The 20,191-nt window shown below is 43.0% G+C and overlaps 1 protein-coding gene across 4 annotated transcripts in view; it reads right to left on the bottom strand.

The window, feature by feature from the left end:
• The window catches only part of LOC115574176 (rho GTPase-activating protein 18), a 29,486-nt gene that overhangs the window by 3,620 nt on the left and 5,675 nt on the right, over positions 1-20,191 (bottom strand). Inside the window, exons 2-17 of one of the 4 annotated variants that reach the window (XM_030405494.1) lie at positions 18,293-18,808; positions 9,661-9,720; positions 9,245-9,473; positions 8,103-8,241; positions 6,872-6,954; positions 6,391-6,543; positions 4,788-4,851; positions 4,218-4,336; positions 2,801-2,872; positions 2,563-2,656; positions 2,297-2,388; positions 2,053-2,130; positions 1,727-1,886; positions 1,514-1,596; positions 1,186-1,392; positions 855-989 (exon numbers count right to left, since the gene is read on the bottom strand). In XM_030405494.1, coding sequence (XP_030261354.1) covers positions 855-989; positions 1,186-1,392; positions 1,514-1,596; positions 1,727-1,886; positions 2,053-2,130; positions 2,297-2,388; positions 2,563-2,656; positions 2,801-2,872; positions 4,218-4,336; positions 4,788-4,851; positions 6,391-6,543; positions 6,872-6,954; positions 8,103-8,241; positions 9,245-9,473; positions 9,661-9,720; positions 18,293-18,808 — 2,284 coding nt within the window. Of the gene's footprint in view, positions 1-854; positions 990-1,185; positions 1,393-1,513; positions 1,597-1,726; positions 1,887-2,052; positions 2,131-2,296; positions 2,389-2,562; positions 2,657-2,800; positions 2,873-4,217; positions 4,337-4,787; positions 4,852-6,390; positions 6,544-6,871; positions 6,955-8,102; positions 8,242-9,244; positions 9,474-9,660; positions 9,721-18,292; positions 18,809-20,191 lie in introns of those variants that run through there. The other 3 variants (XM_030405495.1, XM_030405496.1, XM_030405498.1) reach the window with 3 other exon arrangements.

The raw sequence follows: 20,191 nt of genomic DNA, 5'->3' as shown, positions 1-20,191 counted from the left end.
GCTAAATCGTAATGGTAGATCATCAGATTCATGTGAGCCAAGTCAGTGTGAGTCCAGTGTGAAAAGAGCTGAGAGAACTCCTCAAGAATTTATGTGTTTCTTGTTGCTGAATGTTCAGTTGTGCTCATTAGACAAAGTACACGCAGATAAATTGAACTTACTGTATGTACTGAATGGAGCAAATCATTCCAGCGATGTGATAAGAGCAAATGTCTTATGACTAGCTTACACTGTTGCCCCATTTAGAAAATATACCCACATAGAAGCAACATTCCTAGATATCCCCACTAGATGCCGCTATTTCTCATTACACTACATATGTACACAATCTGTACATTATGAACACCATGAGATGATTGATTGGTATCAAATTGTAGCTATTTACCAAGCTAAATGACTTAAAGAGGACAAGCAAATGGACATGTTATGATAATTGTAATCTTTTATACCATGGCATATCGTGAAAACGATATGCTGCAACCCCAGTTTGAAGTATTGAAAGGATTAATAGAAGAAGAAGGAGCAGCACAGTGAGCTGTTAGATACGGGAGGTCGCACATGTCCAGTTTCTAAAGAAGGAAACCAGCTCCTTGCACTGTGCCCTGCTGTTTCCAGGCTCATGCCATGTGCAGCATTAAACCAGATCAGAACGGCTCAAAGAACTATGAGAAAAAGTATGACTATTGCCTGACCTCCTTACGAAAAACGAAAATGATTTTTTTGCTGCTTCAAAATTCGCTTTCGATTTACAGTGTTTCCAAATCAGCCGGGACCGAATTCTTTGAGATCACCACTTTAAATAGTCAAAAAAACCTGCAGTGAAATAAAAGGAACCATAAAATGATAACTCCTACCTCTGGGACGGCTTTATCAGTCGGTCTGTCGGTGGTAATCTTCTTCAGCAGCTTCCTTACGGCTCTCTCTTTATTTTGTTTCCGCTGACTCTCCATGTTTTGTTGTCTGACCTGGGTCACGATGAACTTTGGGATCTGGAGACGAGAAGCACACTGAGAAAGTGAGATTTGGTACCCTCATTACACAGCGTACCATCCACCGGGAAAAAAAAAAATCAATCTGGATGCTTTTGTGATTTGACTACTCTGCACCGGTCTTCGTACACGGTGTTGACGTAGACACAAATCTGGCAGAATACATCAAGCTAGCGGGCTCTATTTTGACCCTCACCGTCCACAGAAGATTCTGGTATCTAATCAGCAGTCGGACGATGTTGGCCGTGCTGGTCGCCATTGAAAACTCCTGCTGCTCCGTGACCTTGGAGCGGAACCCCTTGAACATGAAGATGTTAGGTGCCATGATAACGGAGACATTGTTGAGGGTCATTTTGTTGTTGGCCTGATGGTCAATCACACGCTGGAAGAACTCCACCAAAGCCTGGGGGGGGAGAAAAACAGCAAGAAAGTTCATGATAAGCTGCAGTGAACTACTTTTTTCAAGTAGTTCCAGGGGGAAAAGTTCCTGCGGAGGAAAATGTTCATTCTGAGCGTGGATCTACCTTCAAAGTATCCCGATTGGCGTCAGGTAACAAAAGGACCAGCAGGTTCAAAGCCTGCAGCTGTTGCTTCTTTGTGGGGAGCTCTGTGAACACAAACACACACACACAAAGAAATGCTTGGCGCAAAGTTTTTCAGGTTATTTGTCTCATAATGTGGCGGTAAAGCTCCTGTGAGCGAGCAGAAAAAGGCTAATGAACAGGTGGTATACACACTGTTGACGGCGATGAATGCGCTGAGGTACTCCACAGTCAGTAATGGATGGGGCAACTCCCTGATGAACAGCTTCAAAAGGCTAGCGGCATCGTGCTGCTTCAGCTGTTGCCATGGAAACATCCCGTCGTAGAAAGAGGACTCGAGCTCCTGGCACAGGGACTGGATTTGGGACAGACACAGATTCACACAGGGAGAAGTCTAATGCTAACAGCCGTGACGACAGGCTGGTGGTTGATGAATAATGTTGGTAATCAAGCCGCACAATTACAAAGTTTACCATTTTTCAACACGTCTGTAACGGTGGCGGCCAAATACTTCAACCAACCTTGACTCTGGTGGCCGCTCCAGGGATCCGTAGCAACCCCTCTGTGTCTAATCCCTCGTCCTCGATGTGACTAATGAGCTAGAAAAGAGCGAGAGAGATCACGGTTAGGTGAAACAACCCGAGAAAGTGTTAAAACTACGATTTAAGGTGGATCCCAGTACAGTAGATTCCAGCTACACATCTTAAGTATAAGTTCATCTAACAACAACAACATTGCTGTAATGTTGAATTGTCCATGTCTCACCCTCTGCAGTAAGAATGGCACTTTGGTCCCAGGAGCCCGTCTGTGGTCCTGATCCAATAAAGTGGTAAGGGGAACACCGAACAGACCACTTTCTAGACACAGACACACACCAACACAAATATTTAGTAAAACAGAAATATCTTCATAAAGTACACTAACTGTACATATTTACCTGGAAAAAAATGACTCAGTGTGTGTCAGTGTTTGCTCCTATTGGTTATTTTTACTTTGTATGTCTTTGTTTGAGTTTCTGTGCTTGTGTCTACCTTTAGCCTTGACTTTGACAGCTTTATGAGGCTTCAGGTCGATCCCAGCCGTGTCAAACAGAGCCGTCGACTCGACCAGCACCAGTCTGCGCACCTGAGAGAACATTAAGACAATCAGCCAACTCATCCATCACAGGGCTTAATCATTTGTCTAACCAAGGCGGCTCATAAAATAGACGCGGGATGCACAAACAATGATGTTGAAGCATCCACAGATCATTCTGTCACAACACGCTACCTTCTTCATGTCCAGAGGCGACAGATCTCCTACCCTCGTCTGACCCGTTTTATCTCGGAGCAGCTTGAAGTTCTAAAGAGGAAAATAAAGACAGAGATTAACTATGTTTACATGAACACAATCATTCCACTATTATTTCAAATGTTCTGAATTTGACAAGGGTCACGTTAACGCAGCTCGTCAACAGTTTGCAAGGCTGGGGCGAGAGATGCACGCCAGAAGCAAACTCAACATTTCTGGTCTCGGAAGAAGAAACACACCTACTTTTAAATGTTGTGAAAGACCTGGATATAATCAGTATGTGTGTAAATATAACAATGCAGACCTTTTTTAAAAAGGCGGGCAAGGGAATGAAGGATGACGGCTGTATAGACGTATAATTTTGCGCAAAAACAGGAAATCACACAAGTGGCTCTGGCCATTTCAAAATTCGATGAGAACAACAATGTTAAGGCACGAAAAAACAAAGTATTCACAGCTGCATGTAAACAGGAATATTACTGGAATTATATATTTTCTTTTATGGAATTGTTAGCAGTAATTATTTAGTAGTAATTGTTTTCTTGGAATAAGGAACAAAAAACATAATATTTTTTGTGGATATAATCACAATCATTCACCGTCAACACTACGCAAAATAATACATGACTGCATTTACTTTCACATTGCGTACTGAATGTGGATTGTTTATTAAATGTGTCTGAGTTGCATGAGAGGACACACAGTGGAGATTATAACAATATTATACCAACTCTGACCACCAGAGGGCACTACAGACCAGCCCTCACACACACACACACACACACACACAAACACACACACACACACTGCCTTCTGCTGATATGCAACACAACCTGTCGCTCATACTGTCTGCTGATTAACTTAACTCACTAAACTATATTCTAATGTATATTGTTGGATTTAGCATTTCACTCTACACGCTGAATGCATTACTTCACAAGGCTAAACTGTTGACATAGCAACAGCTAACTCAATAGAAACACAAGCTGTGGCGGTGCATATCCAGAAATAGAGCACATTGTAAAACTTTGCGGTCATAAAGTGAATACGTCACTCGTGATAAATCTGATTATATAAAAATCAAGGTGCAACAAAGAAAGACCTTCTGTCGCAGCTGAAAATACGCAGTGAGCTGTAAAAGAAACAATTCTATACAGTTAAGTTCTTAAATTTCTGTTTCTCAGATCTCTGATTGTGCTTTCCTTTGCAATCATTAATCCAGAACAGCTACCAGGTAATCAATACAAGCTCTAATATAACCCTCTGCGCTAAATAAAGCTTACAGCGAGAGAGCAGCTCAAAGTGGCGTTGCTGCTGTTTGCATAGCGATGCATTAAATCAGTGCATGCGGTCGAGTCATCACACCAGTGGTGCCACCGCTCGTTTTGTGACTCACCGGTAGTTTGTCGTCAGGTGAGCTTGGGCCGGTGTTGACTTTTAACCTCTGGTTATTATCCCTGTAATTCAGCGCCTGTTCTGAAAACGCCACCTCGACGTTCAGCTCTGTCTCGGTTTCTGTAGAGACAAATATAAAAAATACAAAATAAAATAAAAGATCTGACTGCACAAGTAGTTAAAAATAGATGTGTTTATGTCGGTAAAGTACGGTTGTATATATACACAGAGACAGACAATTAAATGTGTGTCGTTAATGCCTCAGTGTTTAATTCACTGCAGCAGAAAGAGGAAGGAAGAGAAGCCTCTTATCTTTTATGTACCTATAAATAATCTAGTGGTGCATGAGCTCATATTTTTAGCCTTTACCTGACTGATCTACAATATATAAAAGCTTATGATGGATCGGGTTTACAACTGTGTCGCACCATGTCATGCTTTAATCTTTTCCATTCTATCATTTCCAAGATGTGAGTGTGTGTTGCCATGCAGAAGTCTATTTGGGCTTCAGTTTATCATTCTCCATGCTGACTCATATACATGTGTGTCTGTAGCAGTGTGATGCACATACCAGCTGAAGTGGTATCTTTTTCTCCATTCTCACTTCCTCCTTCGAGTTTACTCGGCTCCTCATCCTGCAACACAACGCAGACACGTAACTGTGGAGCGCACAATGTTTAACAAGTCACAGATTTACGCACAGCTCCCCCCGTTCCTTTTTACATTTTTCATGTTACATATTATCTGGTCTGTTAATTAGTGGACAAACCGTGTGTTGCAAGGAGAAAGAAAGCGCAAGACTCTCGGCTCAAAGTTTATTCTGCTGACTGGGGTACTTTGGAGTAGCAGTAGTGAACGTATTTCAACCCAAATCAATACATATATTTTCAAAATATGGAAGAGTAAGTCTGGTGGATTGAAGGTCTCACAGCAATAGAGTGGAATTTAGTGCAGAAACAAACAGGTTTGTGATTGGTTACTGATTACGCTTCGACTACTGATGGTTGGAAGCAACGACAAACGCAACGTTAGCAAAGCTATGACAACTTCCATGTGGTCAAATAAAGAGGACATGTCTGATTTATGTCTGGTGGTGAGACGTTCAGTTCATACTATCAGAGACAGAAGTGATAGAAAACTATATCAACGATCGAATGTGATTTATGTTCTTTGCTATCACTGCTTACTGTGACAGAAGTCAGTTAACACACACAAAAAGGATACTGATAACCTCGTTTTAACCATCGAGTTTAAAGGAACCCGTACCGGCTTTCTTGCAGAGAGTTAGATGAGAAGATCTAAGTTTAAGGCTACTTAGCAAAAGACAGCTTCAGTAGGAAACCAGTGGTGTTTGTCATGCCGAGGCATGTATGGTGACAACAATCCAAGGAACGGACCTGCACATATCACAGCTTTCATTTCAGTTTGTGTCCGAATCAACAAACATGATATAACATGTTAAGTTAAAGCTTTAGAGGCGCTGGAAGGTGGATTTTGTTCCTCTTGAACAGAGCCAGGATAGCCGTTTCCCTTGTTTCCAGTCTTTATGCTAAGCTAAGCTAACAGGTCGGCCGCTCTACCTCAGATCTTCATGTCTGGTATAACAGATTTGTTTGATGCATTGATTCTAGCGAGTAACACAGTTTACAGCGAAGGAAGCAAAGCAGCTGAACACCTGTACATCTAACTTCTCTGGCGTTTCAGTTTACACACAGTTTTAGATAAGAGGTGTTTTCACAACAGGAACTTTCCCCAAGGACTAGGAACCTTCAGAGGAACTGACCAGAGTCTAAATTAAGCTCCGGTGACATTGTCTTGCCCCTCGTAAAGTCCCTGCCCGAGGGGAAGTACTTTTCGTAAGTATGAGAACTTTGGGGGTGGTGATTGCAGCACTCAACATTTACGATTTAGCTGAACGCTTGCAGGATTTCATTTCAGCAACCGTTTTTACAATACGCAACCACAAACCGTTTTATTGTGTTCATTTTGCTATGACACATCAAGATAGAGTAACAGAAGGAGGAAAAACGACAGATGGACCCATGTCAAAGTCTATAGAACATGGTGGAAACACAAACAAAAATGGGTTCTAGTTCCCTAAAAAGTAGTTGTTCTCTTTTATGCTGATAGAATAGAATTAGTTTGTGTTTATTTGAGTGTGCGCATCTCCAAACCTTCTCAGGAGGTCTGAATATATCCCTAACATCAGGAACATGTTGCCGGTTTCTTCGCCGTAACAGCGTCTGCTGTAGGGTTGTCACACGCCGTTCAACAGCTGCCGCCTGACTTCTGGTCAGTGTGGACAGGAACACCGCGTTGTCTTCTTCCTGTAAATACAGCAATCAATCAATCGATCAGACTCAAATATGAGTCAAAATACAAACGGTATAATCATCTATCTATCTATCTATCTATCTATCTATCTATCTATCTATCTATCTATCTATCTATCTATTGCCTGCTTCAGTCACTCAGTCGTCTTTTTTGTCAAACTCGTTTTTTCTCATGTAGGCAGATTCCAAAGCATGGCGTGAGTAAACAGCACTGTGTATGTTCACTGGAAGATGTGAATTGCAAATATGAAACTAAGAAACAAACAATGACTCAAACTACACTCAGATATAACTATTTAAATAAGGAACGGACTACTGATACCTGATCCAGGTCAGCTGCAAGTGAATCATCAAACAGTCGCGCTAGCCCCGCCTCTGTAAGCCACGCCTCCTCCTGTTCGCCTTCTGAAAGAGAAATAAAGGAGAGAGACTTTTAAAAAGGGAAGATAGAGGATTTTTTTATGACTTTTACGGCTCACCGCTATCACCGTTTGGTGACGCAAAATGAGGAAGACTGGAGCGGACAAAGATTATGAAGATAACGAGGATGGAAGCCTCACTTCATTCAAGAAGACACTTAGAAGTAAGGTGCAGGAAAGGGAAAGGTGTAACCACAGACAGCGCTGGTCACATTATTACATTCATTATACAGGAAGTGTGTGTTTGCTCCAGAGAACAATAGTTTTAAAAAACAAGCTAAATAAAACTTCAGGTGGTATACACATAGGAATTGCTTTCCTCTTATGTAAGGCGACGCAGAGCTGGTCTGCACAACACAGAAACTCTAGATTGTGTACTTTGTCCTTCTCTTTCTTTTATTTCTTTCCTATTTTTTGTATCAATTTCCATTCAAATTGAATGTAAAACTTAGATTTACAGAAAGGGATTTGTGCATCCTGTGTCAGCTAAAATGGCTGCAACAACAACCACAACAAGATGTAAAACAACCACAAGGTGAAAAAAAACAGCCACAAAGAGAAGTAAAACAACCACATATGGATGTAAAACAACCACAGAGAGACACTTAATTACTACAAAGAGACGCTACGTGACAACAAAGAGACTCCAAACAACCACAACAAGATGATAAACAACCACAAAGAAACACTACCTGACCACAAAGAGATGCTAAACAACTACAAAGACAAAGAGATTCCAAACAACCACATATAAAAGTAAAACAACCACAAAGAGAAGGGACACAACTTCTAAGACACAAAATGAATATGTAGAGAAGGAAAACAATCAGGAAGAGATGCAAAAAAACTACAAAGACAGAAACGAGCCACGTGGTTTGTCGTTGTTTTGTGTGTGTTTGTCGTTGTTCAGCATGTAGGAGGGCTGGAAGGTCTTTTGCATGTATGTGTCCATTCTCTCATAATACATCCACGTCTGGAACGCACACTAGGCTGCGACAGAACTATAAGCAGTCTGATCCGAATCGAGAATGGAAACACACAATGTGAAATGACTGTCTGTGGACACAAGCAGATGTATGAAAAGGGGAAGTGTATGTCTCTTGCAGGTCTATCCATGGATACAGTGTTTCCTACCCTCAGGAATTTTCTGCTGCTCCTCCTCTGGCACTTCCCCTTCTCCTCCACCTTCTCCGCGGCCCGCTTCTCCACCCGAGCGAGTGATATTCTCCACCTCCTTCCAATAGTCGTCCATCTCTAGCTCGTCCAGAGAGTCCTGCAGAGATCCACAAACGCACACATGTGCACAGATGAGGATTTCATTGCCGAGTTTCGAGTTCCCGTTCACGTTTCATATCTTGTTTCTCACCTGAGCAGTGGTTTTTCGTTGATCGAGTTACAAGGAAAATCCCTCCTACACGCCAGATATGATGCAAAGAGATAACGAAGAACAACCCACGACTCACAGCCAGTCTGAACAAGCCTCACAGGCAGTTGTGAACCAGCTGTGCAGCTTCTCTCAGACACACACTCACACACACCGAACACACACATATTTTACATAAAAACACCCCATATTTAAACAGAACTCGGAGACTCGTTCCTCTTGTTTACTCCCGTCTTCCAAAAAAGGCTTTTAACTTGAATTAATGTTAAGATTATTACAGAGTCTCCGGGCTGGTGTTGAGCCAACGCTCATTCTGATGAAAAACACCAGAGAGGACTGACGATGCTTCAACACCGAGAGCTACATATTACTTCAAACATGAGAAACAACGATTGTATACCTGCCAACAAAACCCCCTGTTAAATCTTTACGGTTGCAATTTAGACATTTATAGCAAACATTCTTATTCTGAGTTAGTACAAGTTCATAGAAAGACTGCTGCCTGTGAATCACCCTTTTTAGTTCATTTTCCTTTTTGTAGTTTATGTTAACCGGCTCCGTTTGCTGCTGTTTATTTCTTACTGGGACATCTTCATCCATTAATTATCTGTCTGCGTAATGCATGCACTCTGTGTTAACAAGTCTGACCTGACCCTATTACTTCTTGGCCAGTGATTTAACAAGGCGCTGCCTCCACTGAGCGAACTATGTTGCATGCAAATATGGAGGCCCACAGTTGAACAAGTTAAATGTAGAAAGTTATTTTGAACATTTTGGTGCGGACAAATCAACAGAGCTTGTAGAAAGGTGCAGAATAAATGCAATGGTTTAGTGGCTGATGTCCCGAGTTTGAGAGTGCCTCCACGAATGTATCCCATCATTCACAGCCTACCTGAGAGCTGCAGCGCTGATATGTGGGCTGCGGCCTGGGCCTGGAATTGGGACTGTGTCTGGGGCTGGAGCCTGGCTTGGGGCTGGAGGAAGGCTGAGACCTCGGGTTGGGTATTGACGATGGGTCAGTGCCAGTTGTTTTTGGATTACCGGTGATAGCCAAAGGCCCGTGTCTGTCTCCATGATGTGCGTTCTGGTTCTGTTGAACAGTGTAGTGGCCTGTTCTGCGGCTACAAGAAAGACAGACACAGACAAGTAAGCAGACAGACACAAAGTCTGGTGATTAGGGTGAACAAACATTTGAGAAGACATGTCAAGACCTGGTCGACATGCTCTGAAAAAAACTATTAAACTTTTGAACTCTGTGCTTTCAATCTTGGAGGGAAACTTGCTCCGAGCCGTAACGGTTTCACTTACAGCCATGGACTTTGTGCCGTGTTCACCAGTGACGTTACGATGGATGCCTCATAACAGCACCTATAATAAAAATATTCCTGCATTATAAACGTCTCGCTGCCTGAGAACTGACAGGATTTGTCCTAACTGTGATTTAGCCTCATCACACGCTTGTTGCTACTATGCCTTTAATGGAGTGACACTGGAGAGAGAGACGGCCTCTGACATGGAGGCGGACAGTGAGTCAGATGGACAGAAGTCGGCCAGCGGCTCTAACTAAAGACGAGCCAGCAGTGTGTTGAATTCCCGGCCAGTCAACTAATGAGAACGTCAGCTGGGACTAAGAATAGCAGCACTCACACAGTCAGCTCCTCTCAGCAGACAGCAGAGTAGAGTGTGTTTTTCAGCCTAGCCTGGCTAAATGTGAACCCTCAGTGGTAGTTATTGTAAGAATGATCTCATGCAGGTAATCTCACTGTAATCATTGCAATTGTGTCTGGTCATAATAATTATTACACAGGCAGACATTCGAAGTAGCGGCTCAGACAGCAATCAGTACCCTGAGTAACAAAGTTATCTGTTGTTTACTGCAGAAAACAAAAGAATCGATAAATCAAGTCACAGTTTAAAACACAGGAAAGGGGCTTTGCTCAACCCCAAACTGAATGACGGCTCACTTAACATACATGTGCTTTGTCTTAAAGGGTAACTGCACCAGTTTTACACATTAAAACGTGTTTACAGGTCTTGGTGAGCACTTCAAAATATGTGAAAAGTAGTGTAAGAAGTAGTATGAAGTCTTCTGTGGCTCCGGAGAAAGCTGCATGTCATTAGATAAAAAAGCCTCACATTATGTAACCCAGAATGTGTTGAATATTAAAGGCCATATCTCTGCTTATCAATTTTGATCATTTGTTTTTATACTGTCCATAAACAGCCAAGGAGTGACATCACTGGAGGCAATAAATCAGATTACAGCGTCCTGTAGAGCTGTAGTGCTAACCCTAACCCTGCAAACACACTTTAATATGTAAAGTTACCCTTTAAGACACACACTAGCACTAAGCATCTACTAAATACAGATTATCCACGTTTTCTGGTGCTTTAGAAGGTTTTTACATCACACTTCCATGAAAACACCCGCATGTTTTCAATTAGGATGATCCAAGAAAAGCACACAACGCTTATGTTGCATTCACAGGCCGAACTCTCATAAAGGTTACGACTGTGTAATTACAGACGAGGCTTCACTAATGGCTTGGGGCTGCGTCTAAAGTGTCACACGTCAGCGCTTTAAGGGCCTCGACAATGGCCTTCAACATCTTCTCTTATCCATTCATTCTGTACAGTGTCCAAAAACAAGCGTACCAAACATAAAGACACGCAGCCGAGGTGCTTCAAAACGAGGCCATACTCCCGCCGATGAATTGATTAAACATAAACATGAAGTATGTGTGTTTTATTGTGGGTCTCATTCTTTTGGCTCTGCAAATGTCTGACTGAATGTCCCCTTTGTTGCGACAGGAAGTCACATTATCTCGCACAGCACATTCTCTCTCCGTTTCACTTCAAGCTATAGAGTTATCATGGAGTGAGCAGCTGTCTACAGCTCGTCTTCGGTTCCTACATAACGTGATGATCGAGCCTGAAGGTTGCTGTCATTCATCCATCTACTTTGTGATCATCCGTCTTGTCTCATCTATCCAAACACGATGAGAGAAGATACACAGAGCTGTGTGTTTTGTCAGTGGGGGTGTTAAAAAGTTGAGCGCTGCCACAGGACCAACTGGAAACTGGATGTGTCAGCTCTTACTGTGAGTCTCTGCTCAAGTAGATTTGATTTTCTTATACGGAAAGGGAAGCAACTTCTAGTTGTTTGGTCTATAAGATGTGAAAAAGGAAAAACAGATATAAATCATGTCAATCAGCCCAAGATGACATCCTCAAATGTCTTAGATAGATGTTAAACTCTATAGACGGCGCTGTTAGGGGGCCTTCTGTGCAGCGACAGTGGGTGAGGGGTATTTAGTTGGTTTCAATCCGCAACTTCACCCTAGATGAAATCCTACATGCTGGATCTTAAGGTAAATATTACAATACCACGGAGCAAAAATACTACTGGAATGAAATCAGCTAAAGGAAATAAATAACCGTGTAAGTCTCACTGCAGAGTCGGACTGAACAGCATCCAGTCAATGTTGTATACTAATTAATTTGGGATTATCAGCGTATTAATCTGAGGGTTCATGCTGAGGCGAGGCCACATACCACAGCAGACTTCCTGCCACACACACACACACCCACACACGCACACACTGTGCATACTAATAAAGCGATGAAAACACTGGTAAATATAGACACACACACACACACACTTTGATCTGGTTTGAACAAAGACCATCAGGTATTTTACCAACAGCCTCCTCCTCTCCTTCCTTCCTCTAATCCCTTTATTCTCTCTCACTCCTCCTCCCTCCTCCACTTCATCTATTTCCTCTCCTCCTACACTTTGGCAAGGACGTGTGTCCTCTTCCTGTCTACTTGGTACTTTGTATTTCACTCCTGTTTTTCTTCTCTGTGTCCTAAATACTTGTCTCCTGGTGGTGCCATCTCCTCTCCTCCCGGCAGGCTTTATTCTACACAGTGTGTGATAACACAAGCAGGGACGTACTGTCCGTCTCTTTGTGCCTTCATAAAAGCAATCTTAGCAGGTCATTCCCCTGAAGTATGCTCATTGCCTTACTGACGCTTTACCAATTGAAATGTTTTCATTCATGAGGAATGACAAAAATGTGCTCCTCTGATATAGTGGAGAAGACTTGTTTACACTGGAAGAAGATTTAAAACTGGCAGACAAGCACATGAGCTCACAAGATAAGTTAATTATTGACCTTCATCCAGATTAAACCATAAATCTAAGATAAGCAAACACACAAACATCAGAAATATTAGTGTTGGTTGGTCCAACTTAATGACGGCATTAAACAATGGTTTATTCATTCATCTACAACATATTTACATGTGCATACCAGCTGAGGTCCAAGGTATGAAAGCACATTACCACTGTATTTACATTGATGATGTGTGTTATTTTAAGCTGTGCTTGTAGCGTGGGTTAGGGACGACCTTCAGACCAGACTAAATATCACGACAACTATTAAAGGCTTTGACCTGAAGTTTTGCACAGACATTCAGGGTCCCCACAGAAATGAATCTTGCAGATTTGGTTGACGCCCTGACTTTTGCCCTAGCCCAAACTTAAAGTTGATATTTGGCTTTGAGTAAGCTGACTTGACAATACAGGCATGGTCATTATATGAATTATTGAAATTTGGTGCACAAACATATGGTTTCATCCAGAGTGATCGACATGTCAAAGTCTAAATTTTTCTTAAACTTCAGTTTATGACGAAAACTTGAACTTAATCAAGCTAACGACATCAGCTGTGTGTATGTTGTGATCAGAGATAATTAGCATATGTTAGTGCGCAAACGTGCTGAAACTATAAACATTATCAGCTACCTGCTAAATATCAGCATGACAGTGTAGCCACTGGGGGCATGTTGACATGTTAGCATTAGCATTTAGCTTAAAGAACAGCTCTGTGTAAGTACAGCTGAGCAGCTAGCATGTCTGTAGAGCATTACCCTGCGTTCCATTACTACCATACTATTTAGCATGCGGTAACAAGATTATGTGAAGTCAATGTTAAGTATATTAAGCCAGCATGCTCCTCAGGCTATTCTGACCCACAATCCTCCGTTAAGTGAATGATATGCCACGAAAGTCAGAGTGTGTTAAACGGATACAAACAAAGACGAGAGAGCACAAGTGTTTGACAGCTCGCTAACAGATACCAACAGAATGACAGATGCTGTAATGACAGATGACAAGTGTAAGCACCTTTTCTCTGTACTACTGAAAGATTGGCACGAAGGCTGTGATGGATATATGAGCAAGAGGATCAAAGTTCAAGGCACACTATCAAGCCAAAGTAGAATGTCTTAATTGTGCACACTGTAGAAACAGAATGTTCCTTGTAAGGGCAGCTGCAGTTCGCATTAAAAGTAAAAAGAAAAAGTATGCACATCAGGTCGCACCCTTAGTCAAGTGTGCACTACTGCAGTTTAGAGGCCGACTGCAGATACTTGTATTTGTGTTGCACCGGACAAGTTTGGACCAACACCAAACGTCATAAGCCAACTAGAAAGAAGGTGTAGCTGTGACTACTGATTCTGACAACTATCTGATTGGTTCAAACACCCATGCCTCGTTATTCTGACTATGACCCTGTCGCTTGAGAACACATATTTACAACCGTGTTAAAAATTAAGCTTCGCAGCTTCCACGTGGCCGTTGTCGACCACTCGTGGATTTCTCAAGCCCAACAGCAAGACAGGCACGCTTCCTGTGACTGAATCGCTGATAATATTGAGATTTCTGTGTGGCTATCCCGCTTTGTAAGCTGTGAGAGTGCAGAGAGAGGGGCTGTCACAATAACGCAAACAAACTATTCAAAGCTTTTAACAACAAACGCACACATGACTTTGCTTTCTTACACACACACTCGTGGAGGTCAGGCGAGCTGCCCTTGTGAGCAAAATAAACACATTCTCGCACACGCTCGCAGTGACCTTTAAAGGAAAACAGCGGCGCAGCTGTGTGAGCTATTGTTCTACTCTTTGTACCTTTATCCACACACACACACACACCTTTTATCACCTGCTTGGAGCTGCCGACAAACACGGAGTGTGTGCGGTCGTGTGCGTGTGCGCTCAGAGGTGCGAACAGGAATAGAGGGAAACCATATCAGCCGGCAAAGAGCAAGTTCAGCACCGATGAGTTGAGTATGAGTCAAGATCTGAGGAAGTGAACCCTGGCAGCATGACGTGAGAGTGTTTCTCAAGTCCCAACTAAACACCACAGCAGCTGATTTGATTTTCAAGAGTGGAATAAAATAATCGAGTGCCTTTTTTTTTTTTTAAAGGAACAGTTCACCCAAAAATCAAAAGATAACACCTACAGCTGAAGTCACTTTTCTGACTCAGCTTTTTCCAAAACACAGAATTCATTTATCAAACAGAGAATATAAAGCTAACAGCTAACATGAGCCTCATCTCAACCAACCGCAACATCAACCTGCTTCAAATACTGCTAAGACTGCTCTTATCATCATCGTCATCTTCTTCTTTTGGCTGCTCTCAGTTTATCTGCTTCATCATCAGCATTTCCATTTCGCTGGTGAACCAGGTCCCATCTAATGGAGCATTGAAATCTAATTGTATGATCCGCGTATCTGATTTGGCACAGGGTTGCTGCCGCACCCATTAGTAATATAGTAATTGTAAACAACAATATAATTCACTTTATACACTAATGTCATGTACAATAGCTTAGCATTCTAAAGGAAACCCCTCAGTTCTTTTAAAGGTATATTCTGCTGTCTTCTGAAATTTGGGTTCATTAATCCTAAGTAGTAAGCACTTTTAAAATGTATTATTACTATTTGTACATAAAGTAATAGTTCAACATTTTTATAAATACACTTTTTTTGTTGAGAGTTAGATGAGAAGACCGACACCACTCTCATGTCTGTGTGGTAAACATGAAGCTACAGCCAGCGGCAAGTTAGCTTAGCTTAGCATAATGACTGAAAACGGGGGGGAAACAGCTAGCCTGGTTTTGTTCGAGTTCAAGTTGCATCTCGTTTACTTAATCTGTGTCTAAAAAACAAAATGTGAAAATGACAAGTCGTGGCTTTAGCTTCATATTCACCGCGCAGACACGTGTGAGACACACCGATCTTCTCGTCTCACTCTCAGAAAGAAAGCCAACAAGCTTTATTTTCCCCCCAAAATGTGGTGAATAATCTTTAGAAGTATCTGAGTTCTGCTTCCACCAGTGAGGACGCATGTGGTGGAAGTTCAGATTCATTTTCACGGCTTCAGCTTTAAAAAAAAAAAACTGAACAAAGGACTGCTGAGGATGTTGTGCAAGCCAGCACCAGAATGGGAAATGTGTGTGTCTGTGTGTGGTTTTCCCATTCAGATCAACAGGTGCCAGCTGCCCTCTGTGGAAAACAGAGGCCGTCTCTGTTCCCCCATCGCTCACAGTCGCTGGCCTCAGCTTTGACACACGGGGTGAACAACTCATCTGACGGATCTACCCAACGCGCTCTGTTCCTCCAATTTGCCTCTTTCAATCTCCCCGTCTCCATTACCGTCTGTTTCTCCTCATCGTGTCCTTTTTCCGAGCATGCGGGGTTACTCAGCAGTTTACTTGTGGTCTTCCTGCTCATCCTGAAACGTGCCATGCTTAATTTGGATGACACTCAAGAAGACACCACGGAGCGCTATGGCAGCCCGCGCTCGTCTGACTTCTTGTAACCTCTCACAGCTTGCCTTCCCTTCTTGCAGATGTCATTTCCCGTGCAGCATTGTATTTCTGCGGCGGGGTCAGGCCCGTCCGTTGCATCACGCGGCGAATTGATCTAACCCATGTGTGTCCACGGACTACCTTTTCAAACGAGTCACACTTCACAGGCGCTCGTGGAGGAAGCTCTGGTTCCTACACGACGGCAGAAAACACAGCAAAAAAACATGAACCGAACTTCTCCTTTTCTTTTCCATTCAAAAAAACATCCATGTGCGAGACACCCAGAGGACACGTAACCTAAGGCTTCTTAGGTCGGATGTCCACTGCTGGTCGAGGGCCAGGAGCTCTCTGTCTGTCTGTCTGTCCGTCTGTGTCTCTCATTTCCTGACTCGGGGGGGGGGGGGGGGGGGGGGGGGGAAACAATGACCACAAAACTAAGCCTTCACGTCAGCCTAGACAGGACACACACACACACACTGCTGCGGGAGGTGAGACAAAGGCAAGCTGTAACGTGATGCTGCTTTTTCTAGCGAGCTGGACAAGCCATCTGGAACACACACACACACACGCGCACATACATATACCGAACTCACACACAGAGAGGCTGCTGAACTGTGAGCTGTTTACTTGCAGCACACCAGCAGTTGTTGGCGTCCAGTTCATGTTTTGGTTCAGCAAACAGCCAGCTCTGAGTGGACGGGTAAACAAAGTGCGCTCTGTTATAAATAAAAAAGACTGTTAACTGAACACTTGCTTCCATGTGAGGTTAGTTCCCATTCGCAGTTTCCTCCGCGGCGGCTCCGCAAAAATGAGTCTTTCCTGACGGAGAAGCGTTGTCAGGCCATGAAAGGAGATGTGAAGAAGACTGTGATTGATGCGTACAAGGAAGAGACATAGGGGAATGAAGGAAAACAGATATAAACTAATAAATGAATGGATAAACATACAAATACAGATGCTTCACAAGGTTCACACGGGCTCAGTGAACGCTTATTTGAGAATGGAGAGCAACACACCTCGACCGAACTGAACACCCGTGTGATATTTCCCAGAATCTCTTGAATGTTTAAGACATTTATCACGCCAAGAAACAAAACATTTGCTGGTTTTAGCTTCTCCATAGTATAACTCTAATCTTTAGATGTGACTAATATACATCTTTGAGTTTTGGATGGTTGGTTGGACAAACAAAACAAGACATTGGGTGTAGGAACTTGCTGATAGGTATCTTTTACAACAACACATAAGTTCTCAAACTAGGGGTCAGGATCCCCACAGGGGTCAAAACGTTAATTTCCAGGGTTGGCCAGATGTTTTTGGAGTCAAAGTGAGCATCCAGATGAGGTATGAATGGTTCCAGCGGGGGTCATGAACGACAGCCGGTGACTCAGAAAGGTCACAAACCTCTGGATTCAAGGATTAATCGCAAAAATGATGACAGGTTTACTCATAATGTGAATTTACTGTATCAACTGACATCAGATCAGTGAAAATCTAACTTCCTTTAAACCTGCTGGTCCTGCAGCTACACAGCATGCAGCATCAACTTCAAATTTCATCTTTAAGATGCCAGAAAACAGTGGAAAAGTAAAAATGCTTTCGCTTGGCAGCTACAGTGAAGATTTAAACTTCAAAAAGTGGGTCAATAACATCTTTTCAAATCAATTTGGGTCCTATGAGCCTCTGTAGGAACGGATTACGCAATGACTGTATTCTCATTTTTGGGTGAACTTGACCTTTCAACTATTGCTCCGTTATCTAAACAGCTGCTGATATCCTTCCTTTTTCACTCTTTTAGATTACTCATAACCATAGGCCGGCAGAAACTAATTGTTTTTTTGTTTTGGACTAATGTGGCACATTCTTGGGGGGAAATAAACAAGGTTATCTTGAGACCTACCGCAGTCAGACTGGCAACCTTGCAGAATCCTGGCTAGCACAACAAAGTCAAGGTTAACCCGCTGATTAGAGAATGTGCTCAAGGGAAAGAATATAACCCAAGGGCTGAGGGCGGAGTTAGTCAGTCCCATCATGGAAATAAATAAAACAGTAATTAAGCAGGAAGGTGAGGTGACTGCATCCTGCTGCTCACACACTGCAGGGGGTCCAGCGGACTGTCCTGCACAGTGAGTCAACACAGCACTTCAAAAAACATGAGGAAAATAACAACATCACTGTGACCTTTGCTCTCTCTCCCTCTGTCTTTCACACACACCTTTAGCCTCATTTTAAAGCGTCACACACACACACACACACACACACACACACGTGTCCCACCTGGGCGCGGGGGCCTCTGTGCTCAGGGCTGACGGACACGCGGGGGCACGCCGGCCAGGGTTCGGCAACAGTTCCGCGTTGCTGTGGTAACCCGTTAAAACCACTCCCTGGGACTGCTGCTGCTGCTGCCGACTCATGTTTCTCCTCCTTTTTTCTTCTGCCTGCTTCACCCACAGCTCACATCCACCCTCCCCTCCACTGAAAGGCAGTCTATCTATCAACCTATGTATCGATCTGTCTATCCTTCCATCGCTGGACTGTTGTGTTGCCGACTCATTCTGACTGTAAACTCTCCTCCTCCTCCTCTTCTTCTTCTTCTTCTCCTCGTCTTTCTTTCTCCACAACTTGTGTGTGTTTGAGAGGAGCTGCTGAGCGGACAGGGGGCTGGACCACAGATACAACACAGCGCAGGGATTGGCTGGAACCGCAGCAGGGCAAAGTTTCACATGTGGTGGCGCCACCCTCCGCTCCGACAGGGTACTGACTGACTTCCTGGTGCAATGTTTCAGTAAGAGGCTATTAAAAAAAACAATGGAAGTGTCTCCATAAATGATCAACAAACTTCTTCACATAATGCATCTCTTTATCAAGTGCATGCCCATCTCATAAGCTGCTGCATGCACCAGTCTGTGCTGTAATTAGACAGTGACATAAAGTTAAAATGTTGACAATAAAAGTGATTTAAGGGTTTATAAACTTATTTAAGTGAACAGTATAGAAATCAAAACTCTATTACAGGACTAAACAAACAAGAACAGGTTAAATTTTCTGCTCATTTCAGTCCCATACTTTTATTTAGGGTGTCAACACATTCAAAAACACATTTTTAAAATCTCATTCTGTCCATTGCTGCAGCACCTCTATTTACCCTCTGTCTGAACCATATACTTATATAGGAAAACTAGGGACCAGATGCAACCAATGAGAATTGCTTCCCGAGCACGTTTACTTCCTGGTTATGCAGCCTATAGAGCCTATGTACAGTCGACCGTCCCCTCTTGGCACCAAGGTCCCGCTCAGCCCTCAGACTTGACATTGTCACAGGTTTTTCACGCTTTACAAGAATATAAAACCTCCATTGAAGCGTCACAATCAACCTTGTTTGCAGTTTTTCGTGGACAGTTTTATAGACATCTCTTATAATGGCGGTCTGTAGCGACTGGCAGCCATGCCAGATTTGAAGCGTGATGTCTGTTGCTTTAAAGCCCCTGATTGGTCAGTTTTCGGAGGTCTGAGAAGGCACCGCCTGGTCGAGCATCAGAGCTGGAGCTACGTTCAGTCCTAAGAAAGCTGCTCAGTGGTTCACTATAGGTGGACATTTCTTGCAGGATATTATTATAAAAGTGATGTTGAGATGTCGTCCCTTCATCATTTTATATGAGTTGATGAGTAATGGCCAAAAAAAGCGGACGTTTGTGCTAAATTTGAAAAGATTTCCTGCAGTGTTCGTGAGATGTGATCATGAGAATGGAATCCCATGAGGTCACATGACCCTGACCTTTGACCACCATATCTAATCAGCTCATCCTTGAGTCCAAGTGGACGTTTGTGCCAAATTTGAAGATGAGATACTGCGTTCTCAAGAAACAGACGACCACGGGACTTGAAATGATAATGGCTGCAGCCATGGCTATCACCGGCGTAACAACACATGAAGTCTCACTTTCTACAGCATAAGACCTTTAGGGTCAAACATAGTGATATCCCTAATTGTTCCAAGTCAATCCAAGTGATCATGCATTTCACTGACTGAAGGCCAGGCTGAAGGCAAACAGCCCCCAAAACCAGCAAGAAGTGAAGGTGGCTTCAGTGCAAACCTCAACAGGGATGACACCAAGCACTGAGATCTACAGGTCAAATACTCATTTACTGCTATCACACAGTCTGTGACAAATTTAC

This window comes from Sparus aurata, chromosome 22, assembly GCF_900880675.1.
Source record: "Sparus aurata chromosome 22, fSpaAur1.1, whole genome shotgun sequence".
Taxonomy (NCBI): domain Eukaryota; kingdom Metazoa; phylum Chordata; class Actinopteri; order Spariformes; family Sparidae; genus Sparus; species Sparus aurata.
This window is presented reverse-complemented; position numbering and strand designations above follow the sequence as displayed.